The 19,823-nt window shown below is 39.6% G+C and overlaps 2 protein-coding genes across 13 annotated transcripts in view; one reads left to right on the forward strand and one right to left on the reverse strand.

Moving 5' to 3' along the window:
- Nucleotides 1-19,823, reverse strand: part of esr2b (estrogen receptor 2b) — a 443,098-nt gene that overhangs the window by 220,490 nt on the left and 202,785 nt on the right. The gene's annotated exons all lie outside the window — the stretch shown is intronic.
- syne2b (spectrin repeat containing, nuclear envelope 2b) overlaps nt 1-19,823 on the forward strand; it is a 187,408-nt gene that overhangs the window by 15,376 nt on the left and 152,209 nt on the right. For 9 of the 12 annotated variants that reach the window (XM_049481038.1, XM_049481047.1, XM_049481041.1 and 6 more), the window contains exons 4-23: nt 3,398-3,493; nt 4,131-4,208; nt 4,321-4,413; nt 5,864-6,060; nt 6,191-6,390; nt 6,824-6,921; nt 7,016-7,105; nt 8,734-8,847; nt 8,947-9,084; nt 10,068-10,232; nt 10,761-10,873; nt 11,048-11,216; nt 11,400-11,496; nt 11,950-12,149; nt 12,929-13,093; nt 14,098-14,235; nt 15,855-15,956; nt 16,065-16,241; nt 17,199-17,357; nt 17,476-19,810. In XM_049481038.1, the coding sequence (XP_049336995.1) occupies nt 3,398-3,493; nt 4,131-4,208; nt 4,321-4,413; nt 5,864-6,060; nt 6,191-6,390; nt 6,824-6,921; nt 7,016-7,105; nt 8,734-8,847; nt 8,947-9,084; nt 10,068-10,232; nt 10,761-10,873; nt 11,048-11,216; nt 11,400-11,496; nt 11,950-12,149; nt 12,929-13,093; nt 14,098-14,235; nt 15,855-15,956; nt 16,065-16,241; nt 17,199-17,357; nt 17,476-19,810 (4,924 nt within the window). The remainder of the gene's footprint in view (nt 1-3,397; nt 3,494-4,130; nt 4,209-4,320; nt 4,414-5,863; nt 6,061-6,190; nt 6,391-6,823; nt 6,922-7,015; nt 7,106-8,733; nt 8,848-8,946; nt 9,085-10,067; nt 10,233-10,760; nt 10,874-11,047; nt 11,217-11,399; nt 11,497-11,949; nt 12,150-12,928; nt 13,094-14,097; nt 14,236-15,854; nt 15,957-16,064; nt 16,242-17,198; nt 17,358-17,475; nt 19,811-19,823) is intronic. The other 3 variants (XM_049481035.1, XM_049481037.1, XM_049481039.1) reach the window with 3 other exon arrangements.

Here is a 19,823-nt window from a genome sequence, read left to right on the forward strand (position 1 = left end):
CCATGTTTTAGTGGTCTGGTCTTTCATGGAAAAAGCCTGTCCTGTAAGAGACACTTAGTCTAATCTTTGGCAACTAAAACTTTTTTTATTAATTTAATTCAACTTAATAGAACATTATTGTCATTATACTAATACTGGGCTGTACAATATAACTAAAATAATTTAAAAACGCACAAGATCTCCTTTGCAGTAACAGAGGAACAATAGAGCAAAAACAGACATTAGATAGACAAAGTGCAAGACAAAACACAGTACATACAGACAACAGGCAATAAATACAAGTATAAATGTACGTGTGTGATTAAGGTGCAGTTAGTACTATCTGTTGAGAATTGGTCTTCCATAGGTCTTGACTGATGGTGAGTCAGGCTGAGTTGTACTGATAGCTCAAAAAAGTATTGGTACCAATCTGGATTTAAACATAGTTCAGTGGATCAACACCAGCAGATGACATGTCTCTCCAAACCATCACTGATTGGTGGAAACTTCACACTAGACCCCAAGCACTCTGCTCCCTTGATTTACAAATGAAATGCAAAATTTACCCAGCACTCCTGCATTCTGTAAATGAGGTCAGATGAACAAACACACATTCACACACTGTCCTGCAATGCTCTCAGTATGTTAATATTAGTATTTTACCCATTTAAACACCTGCTGTGCTTTTAAAGGGCATTTCTTACATTTTAAAGTAGGCAGAAATATTTGTTGGCTGATCAACTAATCGACTGCTCAAGAAAATAAATCAGATTAGTCGCCTACCACAATAATCATTAATTGCAGCCCCTAGTTTTGTCTATAAGACTCTATGAACATATTCATAACCCATTCTAATGCATTCATAAGCTGTGTTAAGAATATGGTATACATGTGAGTTAAAATATCATTCAGTATACAGTACAGGCCAAAAGTTTGGACACACCTTTTTTTTTTCCTATGCGTTTTCTTTATTTTCATGACTATTTACATTGTAGATTCTCCCTGAGGGCTTAAACAGTATGAATGAACACATGTGGAATTATGTACTTAACAAAAAAAAGTTATATTTTTCTAAATATATTTCTTCAAAATAGCCCCCCTTTGCTCTGATTACTGCTTTGCACACTTTTGGCATTCTCTCAATGAGCTTCAAGAGGTGGTCACCTGAAATGGTTTTTTAACAGTCTTGAAGGAGTTCCCAGAGGTGTTTAGCACTTGTTGGCCCCTTTGCCTTCACTCTGTGGTCCAGCTCACCCCAAACCATCTGGATTAGGTTCAGGTCTGGTGACTGTGGAGGTCAGCTCATTTTTTTGTTAAGTACAAAACTCCACGTGTTCATTCATAGTTTTGATGCCTTCAGTGAGAATCTACAATGTAAATAGTCATGAAAATAAAGAAAACGCATTGAAAAAGAGGTGTGTCCAAACTTTTGGCCTGTACTGTATATATATATTGTATTTATTAATAATTATCATAAATATAATTGATATTCTATGAGAAAATTGTATCACTGTACCTAGAGCTGTTTTTTGTTTTTGCACATATACAGTATATATCCATGTGTATGTCTCATCTAATGCAGGTGAAGCAGCAGGTGTGAAGTGTGTGAGCTGCTCTCTGAGTGAAGGGCAGTGCTGCTCTGTGGGCAGTGGTAAAGGGGGGGGAGGAGAGGGGTAAATATAACTCACTGGAAGACAGTTAGAGCTAGAGATAGACAGCAACAGGAGTTACAGACACACTTTCCATTGACCTACATGTATGTAGAGGAATACAGCAATACTTCCACTACTGTTCAAAAGTCTATTTTAGAATTAGGGGTTTAATTCAGTTAATTAATATTATACCAGTAATTGTATAGCAAAATAAGTATGCTAATTCCAAAAATTAAATTCTTAAAATACTGGATTTTTCATCCAGACTATAAAGGAACACATAAGGAATCATGTAAAAACTTAAAAGTGTTAAACAAACCAAAAAAACAAACCAAAATAATAGCATTAGCATTTAGTAGCTCTTATCTGGGGAGCTTTTAACTTGCAGTTTCTGAGGCTGTTAACTCTGATGAACTTATCCTGTACAACAGGGGAAACTCTTGCTCTTCCTTTCCTGTGCGGTCCTGATGAGAGCCAGTTTCATCATAACTTTTTTGATAGAGACTTTAAAGTTCTTGTAATGTTTTGGATTGTAGAGTAGTTGAGTAATTCTTGCCATAATATGGATTATAACATTCCTCAAATAGAGCTATTCACTGTATACAAACTCTACCTCTTTACTACTTTACAACTAAAGCTCTAAAACACATTAAGAGGACAAGAATTTTAAGTATTTTTTGTCACACTATAAAAAATCCTATCTGTTTAGTTCTCGAGCACCAAGGCTGGAGTAGCATATAGCATTAGCATTAGCTGATATCCGCAGCGCTAACTCTTTCATCATTCAGAGGAGAGTATATTGGACTGTAGTCTGCATTGTTTTCTGTGTTAAAACAAGGTACGTGGGATGAACCGCTAGCTGATAGAGCCCTGAGTTACAGGAACACTCAGGGTTCCTCAGTGTAGCGCTGTTGTATGGCATTTACTAGTGCTAAGTAGGGGTGGGCAATATTATATCGTATACAATATATCGTGACAAAGAAATATAATGATATTAAAAATCCATATCGTGATAATAGGGCTGTTCTGTCTTTAAAGTAGTCTATTATTTACTGTGAAGCTTTAGGTGTATTTATTGTATAATTGTTTTAGTTTGCAGTTTATATGCATGCACTAAATATTCTGCAATATTATTTGCTGCATTATATTATTTATTTTGCCACATTATGATTATTCTGTTATACTATTATACTATATTCCTGAAATGAATGAATTATTTTAGTTTTCCTATATCGTCAAGTATATCGTTATCGCAAAAATACCCTGAAATATCGTGATATTATTTTAGAGCCATATCGCTCCCCCCCCTCCCCAGTGCTAAGCACTGCTAACCGTGGCTAGCGCTGCTGCTAACTGCACTAAAACACTGGAAATAAGCTTACTGTAATAAACAGAAGCGCTTTACTCACCCAAATAAACTGTTTTCAGGAGAGAAATGTGTGCAAATTAACATCCAGTGCTCATTTGACTTTAAAAGAAAATGTTTGTTTTTTTAAAGATCAAAGTTTTGTTTCCTGCAGACCCCCCTGCCTGTTTAAACCAAAATTTTATGAAATTTGTATCCAGGCTGAAATAGGCGTGGAAGTTATATTTAGTTGAAGTTAAAGTAGAGTAAAAGTATTTGAGTAAACTTTTACATTAAAAAAAATTACATATTCTGACTAAAGTTGTAGGGCAAATTAACATCACAATTTAATACCCATAGTAAAAAAACTTAAATAAAATGATTATCTATAATAATTATTAATTATTATGTTGTGTTGCAGAGGAGTCCCCCAGTGACTGTGCTGGACCTGTTCAACGATTTCAGGGATGGAGCCAGACTGCTGGATCTGCTGGAGGTCATGTGTGGACAGAGAATGGTGAGTTAACTTACTGAGGACTGAAACAGAGCGGATAGCTTCCTGTTTAGGAGAGGTCCAGCAGGAGATGTAGTCCTGTAGATCCTGTACACAGTAAAGGCTCTTATCCAACTTCCAACCTAACACCAATAGGGTGAATAATGTTCCACTAGTAAAACCAGAACAACTTAATGCCATTTACATACACATATAAAAACATATAACACATGGAGAATACATTGTGGGGAGTTCAACTTTAACTCCACAAAAAAATTACAAAAATACAAAATACAGTTTATAATTGCTTTGAATGAAATTGTAAAAAAATAAAATATAAATATAAACAATAAAATTTCCACACCGAAACTGTAATCAAATGAATATGCAGACAAAAATGTAATCAAATTATTATTTAGAATCAAGATAAAATTCAGATAAAATTATTATACAGACTAACTAATATACAGACTAACCACAGACAAATTTCTGCATTGAAAATATAACAAAAATAATATCTAGTTTCAGGTACTGATAATTAAAACTACGTACAGCTATTTTAACTTAGACATTGTAGGTGGGATGGAGCTTTTAGAGGGTTTCTGAAAGCCATAGCAAGATAATGGTCATGGTAAATGTAGACTTTTTTTTACTCCTTTAGAGTCGGGAGAAAGGTAAAGGGATGTTCCAGCACAGAGCGCACATCGAGAAAGGCCTGGCATTCCTCAGGAAGAAGTCGGTAAGACCATTCTCCACCTGCCACCCTCCAGCACCGCCTCCCTAAAGCTATGTGTGTGTGTGTTTTAATAGTCCAGTATTCAGTGTTTAATAGAGTGTCTGTCCTCCCACAGATAAAACTGGTCAACATTAACGTTTCTGACATCATGGACGGCAAACCTTCCATCATCCTGGGACTGATATGGACAATCATCATGCACTTCCATGTGAGTCCCATCATTATCTTCTTCTTCTAACATGATGAAAGACCTTTGTCAACCTTAAATAGTGGGAGAACACATTTTAATCATAGATTCATTTGATCAATATGAATTCTATTAGGTAATTTAAGGTGGGATATAGGTTGGTGTGGATGGATATGCATGTCTATAGATAGGGAGGAATGAATAAACTGTAGAAGGCTATAAATAAGGAAGGGGTTGAATGGGAATCAGTGTGTATGGATCAATATGGATGGACATGGTTATGTGGGAATGGATGGGTGTAGATGGCTATAAATGAGAATGGGATTGGAAAGATGGCATGGATGAAAGGACATAGGTATGGTTAGATATGGATGGGCATGGATAAGTAAGTGTATGAGTATGAATGTGGATGGCATTGATTGGTATGTGTATAGATGGCTGTAGACAGGGATGGAATTGGATGATATGGATGGGCATGGATTGGTATGTGCATGGATGAAGATAGGGTTGGATAAAAAAGAGGAGAATGGATGGATATGAATAGACAGGGATAGTTGTGTATAGTTGTGTATAGATGGCTATGTATTGGCATGGATAATTATGTGTAAGGATAGGGCATACATTAGGTTTGGTCAGCTATAAGCAGCCATGGATATGCAGGAGATATGGATTGGCATGAATTGAATTGAATTGAATGAAAGCCGATGGGTACAGATGTGTATGGGTGGACTTGAGTAGGTATTTATATGGGTGGGCTTAGAGAGATATGTCTAGAGATGGGTTTGGACAGATATATGCAAGGATAAATATGGATGGATTGATTATTTCTATAGATGGATAAGGATAGGGATGGATGGATGGATTGATGGATGTGAATGACTGTATATGGATGGATAGATTGTTTCTATGAATGGGGATGGATGGATGGATGTGTGTATGGATGAAAAGATTGTTTCTAAAGATGGATTTGGATGGGTGGATTGATACATTAATGTGAATGAAGGTATATGAATGGATAGGACGTTTCTATGGATGGATTTGAAATGGGATGGATAGATATATTTATAGGGATAAGTATGAATGGATATGATTGGGTAGACAGTGGATGGTCATGGATGGAGATAGGCATATATGGATACAAATGGGCTAAATAGGGATAGAAATTGGTATTAATGGAAATGTATGGGTATGGATGGATATACAGTAGGTGGCTATAGACATGGATGGACATAGGGATGTGGGTATGAAGGGTAGGTGTGTATGTGGATAAAATATATAGCTATAAATAAAGATAAGTATGATGAAATTGGAAGGTTATTGACTGGTAGGGAAAGAATGAATATGGATAGGGATAACAATGAATTGGTATTAGTATTGATGTTTACGGATTAGCTTGATGGCAATACCATTAAAACAGCTAATAGTAGTTGATGTTCTTTTGAATTTTTCTGTTTTATCTCTCTATGTTTAGATTGAAGAGCTGGCCAGCACGTTGTCCTTCAGTTCTCGTCAATCATCTTTGGAGTCTCTGGCCAGTCTGGACACCTATTCGAACAGCAGTAGTGCCCGCAGCAGCCCAGTACCACCTCGCGGTGAAGCACTGCACACACGCTTCCGGATCTCTGCCAAGAAAGCCCTGCTGCTGTGGGTCAGAGAGCAGTGCCACAAGTAAGCAGCATTTTAAGGTTTAGTGAAGATCACCAGGTTCGATGTTGCCTTTCAGTTCAATTTCTCAGTTCTCAGTCTGATCCAGCATTTGTGAATGTAGCTGCTGCTTGATGTGTTATTGTTATTTCAGGGCTGGCTGTACGCTGAACGTAAAGGATTTTAAGGCTAGTTGGAGGAGTGGTGTGGTATTCTTGGCTATCCTCGCTGCTCTGAGACCAGACCTGGTTGACCTTTCCAAAGCCAGAAGCAGAACCAACAGGCAGAATCTGGAGGAGGCTTTCCGTATCGCTGAGAGAGAACTACGTGTCCCAAGACTTTTGGACCCAGCAGGTTAGTGTGATAATAGTACCAGTGTGATGATACTTTCACCAGTGTGATGATAGTACCTGTCATCTATGGGTACTTTTACACTATATTGACAAATGGTTACTAAGGCCATGCCATATATTTCTGTGCCAATGCATACTAGCAAGACTCATCCAACATTAGTAATGTGGCGCTAGCATGCTGTCAACAAGGCTCATCCAACTCATAATAAGTAGATCCCACAGTCTTTAGGTCCTCACACTGAATGGTTCTGTGGCTCCAAGTATTTTTAGCTAACTGTGCTAGAAAAAACATGCTAAACTGTGTCGCCATGAAAAAGCCACTAGAAGGTTCAGGAACAATACGTGCCGTGCATGTCACATATTTAACCTGTGTTTCTGTTTCTGTGTGTGTGTGTTTCTCTGTGTGTGTGTGTGTGTGTGTGTGTGTGTGTAAGATGTTGATGTGAGAGACCCAGATGAAAAGTCCATCATGACCTACGTGGCTCAGTTTCTGCAGTACTCCAAAGACACACCTGTTGATGAAGAGATGCAGGTAACTTTGGCCAGGTTTCCTGTGTTTGGCACAGTGTTATTTCACTCTTCCTCTCTTTCTCATGCTTTTTTCCCCCTCTCTTGTACTGCTAAAGGGTCAGTATATTCCTCCAGCAGAGTGTCTTTCTCCTGTCAACCTGCCCAGCAACTTTACCCCTGCTATCGCCACCTCTCCTCTCCGACAGGTACCTTCAGCACTGTTCTCATTCTTTCCCTCTTCATATCTCTCTATACTCTCTTGTTGGTCATTTTTTTCTTTCTTTTTAAAGGTATTTAGAGAGTTTAGTTTCAAAAAAGTTGGTAAACCAAAGCCTATAATTAAATATGACTACAAAGGTTTTCACATTATAAGTAGCAAAACTCAAAAAGACTCGCAACACAATAAAATCAGTGGAGCTCATTAGTGTATGATGTATTGCAATGCTGCCACACGACGTTTAAAATATTTATTCATAAAGTCACTAACAACCCTGACTGTTTGTTTATTGATTTGTTGATCTGTAGCTGAATTAAAAGAGGTGACCTCTATACTGTGGCATCTCTTTGCTGGCATGGTCTAGGGGAGCTTTGCTGAATGAGTGCCAGAGAGTTTAAAGTTCTGACTGCCCACGTCCAAGAAAACTCCCACTCCCACTGGGATCATATCACTGTGACAGTGGTCTCCATAAACACACAGAGGCTGATACAAGTCAGCACTTTCAGGCTTAAATGTTAAAGTAATTCAGTTTAATTCAGTTTAAATCTAGTTTACTCTATAGAACCAATGCTACAAAGATCCCTGCCTCCAAATTGTCCTCTCATCGTGTCAACTGGACCCACCCAATAAGGAAGGTTGGATTTCAATATGGATTTGTTTGATGTTGGAGCCAAACTCACATCCTACCATCTGCATTCTTTAGTAGAAAACCAGATTATCTGTCTAGGCTATGCTTCTTCTGTTTTGTGATTGAGCACACTGCAGCCTCAGCTTTCTGTTTCTGACTGACAGAAGTGGAAACCAACATTTTTACAAGGCAGATAAAATGTAATGGAAGCTTTAGCTCAGCTGAACAATTAGCACAGTGCTAATTCTGTAATAGACATGGAAACTTCAGACATGTAACTTCAGATACCCAACAGGTCTTGTCTGTCTGGACAACAGTTTTTATATAGTTTTATTTTCAACTCTGAATCTAATACCATATGTTTACTATTTAAATCATGTACTAATCAAACAGCTCAGCTCAGACAGCTTTACTTAATTTTTTATAAGATTTCTAATCCAAAAATGGTTACAAACTCATGTGTCATTTAAAACGCATGTTTAAAATAAGTCCACAAATTACTTGGATTTTCTTCCTTTAAAAGAATGTCCTTATTTTAAAGAAATGTTTGACTGCATGTTCAAATAATTCATATTTATGACAAAAAAAAAATCAATCCTGTTACTGGCACTCATTTCTGTTAATGGAACTCACTCCTGTTACTGGCACTCATTCCTGTTACTGGAACTCACTTATGTTACTGGCACTAAAAAATAAACATAAAAAAAATATGTAAATGGCGGCTATGCTAATAGCATGAGGGCACTGAGCACGTTCTAGTGATTTTCCAAAATAAGAATAAGAATTAATTTAGGTAACAAGACAGAGTGTTGAGATTCAGCTCCTCAGCCATAGTTACAATAAGATCAAATATACACAAAAAACAAATAAGGGAACTTCATTTTGGTCTTCCCATGATCTTCAGAAGAACCAACTGATGTAACTTCCTGTTGTAGATGTGACTTGTAGAATGATCCAGATTTTTTTAAATTAATTGTCTTCCTCTGCAGACGTCCTCCCATCAGAAAGCGAAGGAAGTGACCTGCTGGCTGGAGCAGGCATATCAGGAGCTGCTGGAGGGATGGGACTCCACTGAGGGTGAAAGCTATGCAGAGAGATATCATGTAAATCCTGTCATTCTACTCGGTGTTTACTCGGTTTGTTATTAACATACAACCACAGTTTTAGAGGCTTATTCTCTTGTCTGATTTTGCTTATTGAAGGTCTTCCAGACGTTCGTGGTGTCCTTTAACGAGCAGCGGCGGCCTGTGATGCCGTTCCTTACAGCGATGAAGCGAACACCTCGTCTGAGTGAGGAGCAGAGAGAACTCAGGCATGCCTGGGATTCCCTCGCCGAAAAGGTTATATCAGTATATCAACAATGTATTATAGAGTCATATGAAAAAGTTTGGGCACCCCTATTAATCTTAATCATTTTTAGTTCTAAATATGTGGGTGTTTGCAACAGCCATTTCAGTTTGATATATCTAATAACTGATGGACACAGTAATATTTCAGGATTGAAATGAGGTTTATTGTACTAACAGAAAATGTGCAATATGCATTAAGCCAAAATTTGACCGGTGCAAAAGTATGGGCACCCTTATCATTTTATTGATTTGAACACTCCTAACTACTTTTTACTGACTTACTGAAGCACAAAATTGGTTTGGTAACCTCATTGAGCTTTGAACTTCATAGCCAGGTGTATCCAATCATGAGAAAAGGTATTTAAGGGGGCCAATTGCAAGTTGTTCTCCTATTTGAATCTCCTCTGAAGAGTGGCATCATGGGCTCATCAAAACAACTCTCAAATGATCTAAAAACAAAGATTGTTCAACATAGTTGTTCAGGGGAAGGATACAAAAAGGATACTTTTTCATATGACTGTATTTTAATGAAAGTTAATAAAAAAATTGGCCATGTAACACTTCTAGAGCCAACAGCAGTTCACGCATAATCAGGCATGACCAAAATCGAATAGATCATAAACTAAGCTGAGCAAGAACTGGTTTAAAACTGGTTAATATAAGCTGGGTAGTTTAATTAGCTGCATGTGTTACATGATTTAGTGCAGATAATACAGTTTTTAATATGTTTGTTTCTTATAGCACATAATATTTATCTTAATTCATCTAATTAACAACCTTTTAACTCAGATGATACAGTGTATGATTATAAAATGAGAATTAGATAATAAAAGTCTTATAAATGCATCTATATCTTCTAAATCCCTGGTAGTTAATATTTATAATACACATAAATGGACACAGATTTACATAACTGTACTTCTAAATTGATTTGTGTGTGTGTGTATGTGTGTGTGTGTGTGTGTTGGCTGCAGCTGCGTGAGTATAAGGCCGAGCTGGATCTGAGTCTGCCGGCTCCGCTGGACTCTGTGGGCCTCTGGTTACGGAGGGTAGAGGAGGCTTTAGCAGACGGTGAGGACGATACTCAGGACCACGGCCGCGCTGCACAGGACGCTCGAGACAAACAAGAGCTGCTTAAGGTGGGTTTTCTTCAATATAATGTAAAAAAAAAAAAAAAAATTATTTATTATTGATTACACCCAGATAACACTCAAAAAGTATCAGTATTAGAACATATGGTAGTAATAGTCATTTTAAAATGTATAGTTTATAAATCATATTTAGTAGTGTTCACAATATTCGTTTGGTCTGATATAATTTCTAATAAAAATTAATTATTACAAAAACAGCTTACACAAGAGAAATACAGAGAAATAAAAAAAATACAAACAGAGAACCAGTGAGAACATATAACAATTTAAAACTTTAAACAATTAATATACTACTTTAAACCAAACAATGCAATTATGATAAAACAACAAATATATATATATATGTATATATATATGTTTTTTTAATACATATATACTAACCAAATGTAAAATAATAAAAATAATGAAAAATCCAGACAAATCTGTTTATTATATAATCTATTAATACATCTATTATTAATTAGCTAATATTTGTCAAATTTAATAAATATATAACATTTATTTCTGTGTGTTTAGGTGTGTGTAGATGAGATGCCCCACCACATGAAGACCTTCCAGGTTTTCCAGAACATGGATGAATATGGAGAGATGCTGGTTCCCACAGACAAACTGGAGGAGATGAAGAGAAGGTCAGAACCTGATACTAATCTGATACGTTATACGAACATACAGTAATTAATAATCTCATAGAGTGTGGAAATTATTATTTTTTTAATTTCTTGTCTATATCAAAAGTGCTTATAATTTTGCTCTCATATATAAGTTTAAGTGCGTGCGTGTGTGTGTGTGTGTGTGTTTGTCAGGTTCACGAGCGTGCGTGTGAGCGCCAAGTACCACGGTATAACACTGGAGTACCAGGAGCACAGACACACAGTGCTAGATCTGCTGTCTCAGCTCAAAATCAAGCTGCGTGCATGGAAGAGGGCCTACATTTCCCAGGAGGCTGTGCGGTTCCTGATTCATGACTGGAATGTGAGTGACAATAAATGAATATACTGTATATTACAGTGTCGGATTACATTAGCATAGTTAGCAAATATTATTAACAAATAAAAGTAATTGTCCTAATTAATTGTTATAATTAGTACATTAAATAATGTAAGAAATTGACACTTGACAATTGTGTGTGTGTGTTATGTTGGAATATTCTTATAGGAGACCGTGCATAAGCAGGAACTACCGTCTTTGCTGGAAGGAGCTCTTTACAAACTGAAGCACAGTGCCAGTAAATACACCAGCAAGTCTGCTCTGGGTAAGTTTATCAGTTCATTAGTGATTTCTGTGTACAGTGGTGCTCAAAAGATTATTTTTTTAATTAAAAGTTTATTTTTTTATTTTTTCTGTTTCTGCAAGAATATGACCAAAAAAATTATCAGATTTCCATACATGCTCTCATTATAGATAAAAAGAACTTGTTTAAACAAATGAGACAAAAATATTATATGTGGTAATTTATTTATTGATCCAATATTACATATTTGGGACTATAACCCCACATAAAGAGCTAATGGATGGCTACCACAAACTGTGAATCAACAGACATGCTAGAAATTCTAACTTAACTCCAGAAAGATGGGTAGCATCTATTAGGTAAGAGTTTCTAATAAAGTGTCCAGTGTAGTACAGTACATTTTACTGAATCACATGATTCTTTCCACTGAATCACATTGATTAATATTGATATTTATATTTTTCTCTTTGTTAGCTGGCGACTCTAGTAATGTGAATCGTCAGGTGAAGGATTTGGAGGCAGAGACTGCTAGGATACTCCAGGACATGAAGATGGTGAAAGGCACTATGGGACGCGTGTTGGCAGCCTGGGATTCCTACTCAGACACCTACAGTTCTCTACACGCTTGGCTGGAGCAGGGAACTCAAACCAGCCGACACGGACATCGAACTGAAGTAATCAAATATATATACTGCATACAACTCTGGAAAAAAATAACAGACTACTTCAATTTCTGAATCAGTCTCTCAAAACAACATTGTTGTTTTATTCTATAAACTAAAGACAACATTTCTTCCAAATTCCAAATAAAAATATTGTCATTTAGAGCATTTCTTTGCAGAAAATGAGAAATGGCTGAAGTAACAAAAAGAAACAGAGCTTTCAGACCTCAAATAATGCAAAAAAAACAAAGTTCTTATTCATAAAGTTTTAAGAGTTCAGAAATTTAATTTTTTAATCAAAGTTTTCATGCATATTGGCATGTTCTTCTCCACCAGTCTTACACTCTGCTTTTGGATAACTTTGTGCTGCTTTACTTCTGGTGCAAAATTTCAAGCAGTTCAGTTTGGTTTGATGGCTTGTGATCATCCATCTTCCTCTTGATTATATTCCAGAGGTTTTCAATTTGGTAAAATCAAATAAACTCATCATTTTTAAGTGCTCTCTTATTTTTTTTCCTACACCTTCAAAAGACTCTGCAGGAAACTGCTACAGACAGACGTCTGTCTGACCCACATGGCAACAGCTTTTTTTTTAGCCTTTAGCTCAGCTTAATATGATTGTCTACGTTTCAGCAGTGAAGAGAAGAATTCAAGGTCTGACAGGTGAAGTGCAATAATAAAGTCATTGATAAGACTGGATCATACAGCAGGATGTTCTAACACGCTAAACCGGTAGTGTAAACAGTATTTCAAGACTGAATAGTGGTTTTTTTGTGTCTCTGACCTCATAGGTGACGACGGGGATGATGTCAGAGTGGAGCTCTCGCCAGGCTCATCTGAACGAAGTTGGAAACTACCTGACGGAGATCACGGACACGCAAACCAGCCGCTCACTTTCTGATGACCTCTGCAGGATCAATCTGATGTGGGCCGACTTCGCCAGGAGGATGCAGTTTGTAAGCTAATTTACATTTATAGAGGTTTAATCTTGAACATTAATATGATTGGCAGTAATAAACCTTTTAAAGTGTGCTCTCAATGAGCTTGAGAGCTCACTAGAATAAAATCCTTATTTATCTATTTTACATTAGTAAAAACATGGTAGATCGCTCCTCTGAAGGCTGATTTTAAACCAGTTAAAATATATTCAACCCTGGTCCAGCAGTCTAGAGCGCTGCGATCGGGAAATGGCTGTTTTGAATCCAGGTCATGCATCTAACCATCAGCTGCCGGAGCCCTGAGCCCCAATTCAACCAGTCAGATCCATTCTGCCTGTGATTTTGCCACTAGGTGACACAATACATCAAACACATCAGGTCCTATCTTACACCCTCAAGGCAGGTTGCGATGCTCATTGCCATCTTATTCCTCACGAACAGTCTATTTTCACACCTTCCACCTGCATCATTAAAATATAGCAAAGATGCTTTTGAATATATCTACATTAATGGGTGTTGTGGTCTGGCGTATTGCTATCTTGCCAGTGGAAAACACAGGTGAACCACTGACTGTATACCCCCATTTCTTACACAAACGTAGCAGTGCACAAACCCTTTTGCACTTTTACATCAACTAAAAACAGAATAGAGAATAAAAAACATTGCTACATTGCTTCACAGCGTGAACAAGCAGCTCAGTTTCCTCTGCTGAGAAGTGCAAAAGTGCTGCATCATTAAAAAAAACGATCCCCCAAAGTCAGAGCTCACCGGCCTCTTAAAGGGAATGGCAAGTGATACACTGATTGGTTTATTTCATGTTACTCCCAATACACACCCATGATTAATAAAGAGAAATATTACATGATTTTTTTTGTCCGTTTGGATCTATAAAATAGGACCCATCATGTTACAACCTTCTTATGCTTAATACAGTGGGAATATCACACTGTTCTCATTTTCCATTAAATGTACTTCTGCTGCTTTTTGCTTTTTTTTTTTGAGAACCCTGATCTATGTTCTAGGATCTTGTTGAAGAGTCCAGTTTGGCTCCTGCAGTTCCTCAGACTCTGCAGTGTTTGGTCAGAGAGTCCAATCAGCTTCTGAAGGAACCAGTGGAGGTGTTATCAGGCTCACTTCGCACTTACAGAAAGAGGCTACAGGTACATTGCATATATTTAGTTTTGGTTGTTCTGTTGTGCATTTTTCCTTATTTTCTAGTCCATGATTATCAATATTCACTATAAATGTGGACAATGTAAATGTGCATGTTATATTCAAAATAATTACAGCTGGGTATAAAAGTATTTTATGTACTGTAACAATGAAAAGTTTGAATTTTCTCTTAAATGAATTTTCTCTTTAAGAGAAACTTTAAGCAACTGTAAGTGCAGTCTATCTATCTATACTAAAATGAAAAGTATCTTAAATCCACCTTAAATCTTAGATTAATGATTCAGTTTTTAATTCTAAAATTAAAACTGCTGTAGTGTAACGACTCAAACATTGACGTTATGATTCAAATACAAGGAAAGAAAAGGTTAAAGCAGCAGTCAAACAAACGTAATAAATAAAAACCATATAAAAACAGCTACACAAAAACAAAGAAAAAGAGCTGAGGAAACAAGGGACACCTGGGGAAGGTAACGAAGGGGCTGGGTAACAAAGTATACACAGGTGGTTCCACTAATGACAAGGTGGGGCTAAGGTGAAGACAAGGGCGGAGACAAGACAAGAAACAAAACAGAGCCATGTGCTAAAGAGCACATGGGAGGGAAAACAAAGAGGCTAGGGAATACAGGAAATCACCAAGAAAAGAGGAAACAAGACAAACATGGGCTAAAGCGCAACATATTGAATGAGCAGCGGGGTGACATGTGCCCGTTTTGGCTGGTTGAAGACCAGACGTGCTGCTGCGTTCTGGATCATCTGGAGTGGTTTTACTGGCCTCCCGGCCTGTGTAGTAAAACCACTCCAGATGATCCAGAACGCAGCAGCACTTCTGGTCTTCAACCAGCCAAAACGGGCACATGTCACCCCGCTGCTCATTGAGCTCCATTGGCTACCAGTTGATGCTCACATCAAATTCAAAGCTCTTACTATCGCCTACAAGGTGATGACAGAACAGCTCCTTCCTACCTGCACTCGCTCCTGAAGGCTTACGCTACCTCCCGGCCGCTGCGCTCCTCCAATGAACGTCGCCTCGCTTTGCCAAACATTCACACAAAGCAATCCAGACTGTTCTCATACAGAGTTCCCCAATGGTGGAACAAACTACCTTCTACTACCAGATCAGGAGAATCTCTCGCTATCTTTAAGAAACTCCTGAAGACAGAGCTCTTCAAAAAGCACTTACTCTCCTAACACCTCTAACTAACTACCTTCTACTACCAGATCAGGAGAATCTCTCGCTATCTTTAATAAACTCCTGAAGACAGAGCTCTTCAAAGAGCACCTACTCTCCTAACACCTCTAACACACTAACTACTTCTAACCTCATTTCCTTCTTCCCCTCCTTCACTCCTCTATCCTATTATTCCCCTTTGACCTCCTTTTATCCCTATCCAAAGATGTTTTACCTTTAAACTTATTTTACATTGTACTTGACTATTGTAAGTCGCTTTGGACAAAAGCGTCTGCCAAATGTAATGTAATGTAATGTAATGTAATGTATTTGCTGACACACAAAGCTCTATTTTAGGACCTGCTTAAAATTAAGTATGCTGATGAGCAAAAGTTTTTTTTAAGAAACATAACTGATGATTGTTTTTCACTCTTCTAGTTCATGATGAACAAAATAAAGGACGTTGACCTGGACTCCATCTCTCCATCTCATGAGTGCTCTGCTGAAACTCTGAACAAACTCAAGCAGGCCATTCCTGAGGTCAACATGGACACCATACATATATCTCAACTTCTTAAAATAAATCTTTAATCTCCTAGAATGTATTATTTTAACATGTTTGTGTTTGTATGATGTGCATGTGCTCAGGTGTTGCAGACACTGTGTGAGGCCATGCAGGTGTGTGAGGAGCTGCAGCAGAGCGTGAGTGGTCTGGATGGGCGTCTAGCTGAACTTCTGCACTGGGAGGCTGAAGCCAGAGAGTTTTATCAGCTCCTGAAGGAAAGAGCGCACAAACATCAAAGAGGGCAAGATGCCAGAACCCGGGTAACTCTTATCTCTGATAAAATGACTTCTTATCTCAGTTTTTGTGGTTTATTTGTGGTGTGCAGGAAAGCTTTCTGCTATCTCAGCGGCCACACTTTCTTCTTTGTTGGGATTATTTGGGGGCCTTTATTTTGTCTGTCATTTAGTTATGGTGGTTCCACTGGTGGAGCATTATTTACCTTCCTAATGTGGGGTAGGAGGGTGAATAAGGCTCTCCACCAGTGTGCCACAATTCTAAGAGAGATCTACTGTCTAACGGGTTGTTATGGTCCTGCATAAGTGTTGCTAGATGTTTGCTAGGTGGTTGCTAGTGTTGCTAAGTGGTTGCTAAGGTGTGGCTAGATCATTAATGTAGTGTTGTTGCTTAGTGGCACTATTGTATGCCAAGAATAAGCTATGATGTTCCTGAGTGGTTGCTTGATATGTGTTGTAATGTTGCCAGGTTGTTGGCTTGTTGTTGCTAGGCATAGTGGTTGATGGGTGGTTGCTAGGCAGTATCTGTGGGTTCTCAGGGATTGATATTGACTAATTAGGTGGATGCAATGGTGTTAAGTGGTTTCTAAGTTGTTGATAGATAGTTACTTTGTGTTGATAGATAGTTACTTTGGGACCCCAAATGTTAGCACTCTGATGTTTCCATATGGATGCTATGGCTCAAGTTTCAGTTGTGATGTTTAGTATCCAGGAGGATACTAAATAGTAGATATAGTAGGTGCATACTTTGGTGCTGCTAGGTGTTGCTCTGGTATCCTAGATGGTTACTTTGGTGTCCCTAAATGGATGCTGAATAGGTGTTGCTAGGTAGTTTCTATGGTGCTACTTAGTGGCAGTTGTAATTGTACTACAGGTGGTTGCTATGATCTGTTGCTATGGTGTCCCAAAACTTGGCTTCCTCTCCTGTACATCTCTTCCTGTGTGACCTTTTCTGTCTTTCCTTTTCGCCCTTCTATCACACAGTTTCTGATTTCTCGAGGCCTTCAGCTAGAAGGTCAAGTGGTGATGGAGGAACAAGACCTGCAAGTGATGGTGATGTCAGGCCAGAAAAGCTCACCTCTACAGTACCTCATCGCCTCAACCATGCAGGACAGGGTTCGTGCCGCTGTCGTACAATCCCAGGTACGTCTCTAAACTGAATCAACAGTAGAGTAAGTGTAGCCTACAGGTTTCAATGTTAGAGGTGAAAATGCCCCGGAAATGAAACTAATGTGGCTTCTTAATGGACATCTCTCCACAGGAAGCTGTTGGGATGCTCAGTTCCTTGGGAGCTCGTAGAGAGAGAAGCCCTACAGGTCGTCAACCTCCTCAAAAGATCTTTGTCCAGGAGAAAGAGACAGAGAACCAACAGCCTCAAACAAGCAGCACAACCCAGCCAATGTCCACATGTGAAAGTGCAGACCAAGCAGACTCCCAGCCATCGGTCAAGCCAAAGTCTCTTCGGCCATCCCAGCAAAGTGACCAAGTTGCAGTTCCAAAAACTCAACCTCAGGCTCAGCCTGTGCCCATGATTGTGGTGCAAGAATACCAAGAGGAGAAGATGAGTTCTTCTCCACAAGCTTACACTCAAACTCTGTCTCAAGTGCTGTCTCAAGAGACAATGAAAGAGCCTCAACATCAGGGTGTATCTAAGGGCCATGGCCAATCACAGCCACTGGCCAAAGATCAGGCAACAGCATCACAACCACAGCAACAGAATAAAGCTCAGTCGGCACAGCAGGACATCCAGCAACAAACTCAACAAGGCCAACAGGGTCAACAGCAGCACATGCAAGTGCAGCAACAGGGTGCAACCCAACAGCAGCCTCCCTCCCAGCAGCCAGTTAAACTACGGAAGTCTCAGGCACGTTCAGAGAATAGACCTTGGCTTCAGAAGAAGGTTCAAGCTGAGGTTTTGCCCTCTGCACATCCAGGGACTGAACCAAAGGACAAGAGTACAGTGGTTTCTGAAGCACAGTCACAGTCCACAGTGTCTTCCACAGTTGTCACACCTGACTCAAGTCAAGCTCAAGCCAAGATGGCTTGTCAGACACAAGCCAAACTGAGTGAAGTTCAGCATCAACAGGCTATCACAAAACCAAGAGCGGGTCAAATCGAACAACAGCAACCTGTGTCTCAACCCAAAGTAGTGAGCCAGGTCCAGCATCAACAGCTGGTGAAACAAAACGAACTGGTTCAGGTCCAGCAACAGCAATCTGTGATGCAACCCAAAGTAAGCCAAGTACAACAACATCAACCTTCAACCCAGATGCCACCAAAAGCGCATCCTCAAGCTATGACATCAGCAAAGCCACACAAACAACCTCAACCTATGATGGCAAGTCCAGTACAAGTGGTTACTCAACAGCATCCATTACCACAGGCTTTCACAGCAACTCAGCCACCAACTGTGTCCCAGAAGAAACCAGAACCACAAACAGCACAGCAAGCCCAACCACAAACCATGTCTCCAGTTCATCCACAAGTCATGACCCAAAGGCAACCACAACCCATGGTTCAAGCTCAGCTCCCAGTTACGTCTAAAACTCAGCAACAACGGATGGAAATGGGGGAAGCACAGCAAACCATGACCCACATTGAACGGCTTCCTTCAGTACCCATGCAACCTCCGATTATGGCCCAGGGTCAACCAAGACATCCTGTTCCTCAGGATCAGCCCAGAAGGACAGCCCCTATTCAACCTCGAATCATCACCATGCCTCAGGGTCCGCCACAAGCTCAAATAATGGGTATGGGTCAACCTCAAGCCAATTTTCAGCCTCATCTACACAGTATTGCACGACCACAGATGCAACCAAAGGTCCAGCATCCACAGTGGAGGCCAGTTGCCCCTGAGGTAGTCGCTCAGTCAAGTTATCATGAGGTCCAGGCTCAGGGACTAATGCAAGCCCAAATGTATCCACAAAGCCATCCACAATTTCAAGGTGTCCCACAAATGCAAGCACCACCTCAGCAATGGTGCTCATCAGTAGGAGGACCTTCAGCGACCCAGACTTACTCCAATGTGCAGAGTTCAAGTCAGGTGCAAGTTCAGTCTCAGATGTACCAGAGTGTTCAAATGCAAACTCCGCAGTGGGGCCCTCAGAGACCCGAACCATTGGCACCTCCTTACGTACAAATGAGACCTCAAATCCCAGTCCAACCAATTGCTCCTTCCCAACACTGGAGACCAATCAGACCTGAGGTGATCAGCCATAGTTACCAGAGGGTTCCAACTCCAGACCAGGGACCTGTATCTCAGTATTCACCTGCTCAACATCAGGCACATCCGAGACCTCAAAGCCCTCCTCAGAACTGGGGGCCAATCCATCCGGAGCCTAAATCCCAAGTTCGTTCTCAGAAAACGGTTCCAAAAGTCTCTCAACAACAAGTGACTCACCAGCCACTGGCGCCACCACCTCCACCATCTCAACCCCCAGTAAGATCCCAAGGTCCTGGTCCACAGCAGTCTCAAGGTCCTGCACCACAGCAGCCCCAAGGTCCTGCACCACAGCAGCCCCAAGGTCCTGCACCACAGCAGCCCCAAGGTCCTGCTCCACAGCAGCCCCAAGGTCCTGCACCACAGCAGCCCCAAGGTCCTGCTCCAGA

Source organism: Astyanax mexicanus, chromosome 7 (genome assembly GCF_023375975.1).
Source record: "Astyanax mexicanus isolate ESR-SI-001 chromosome 7, AstMex3_surface, whole genome shotgun sequence".
Classification (NCBI taxonomy): Eukaryota; Metazoa; Chordata; class Actinopteri; order Characiformes; family Acestrorhamphidae; genus Astyanax; species Astyanax mexicanus.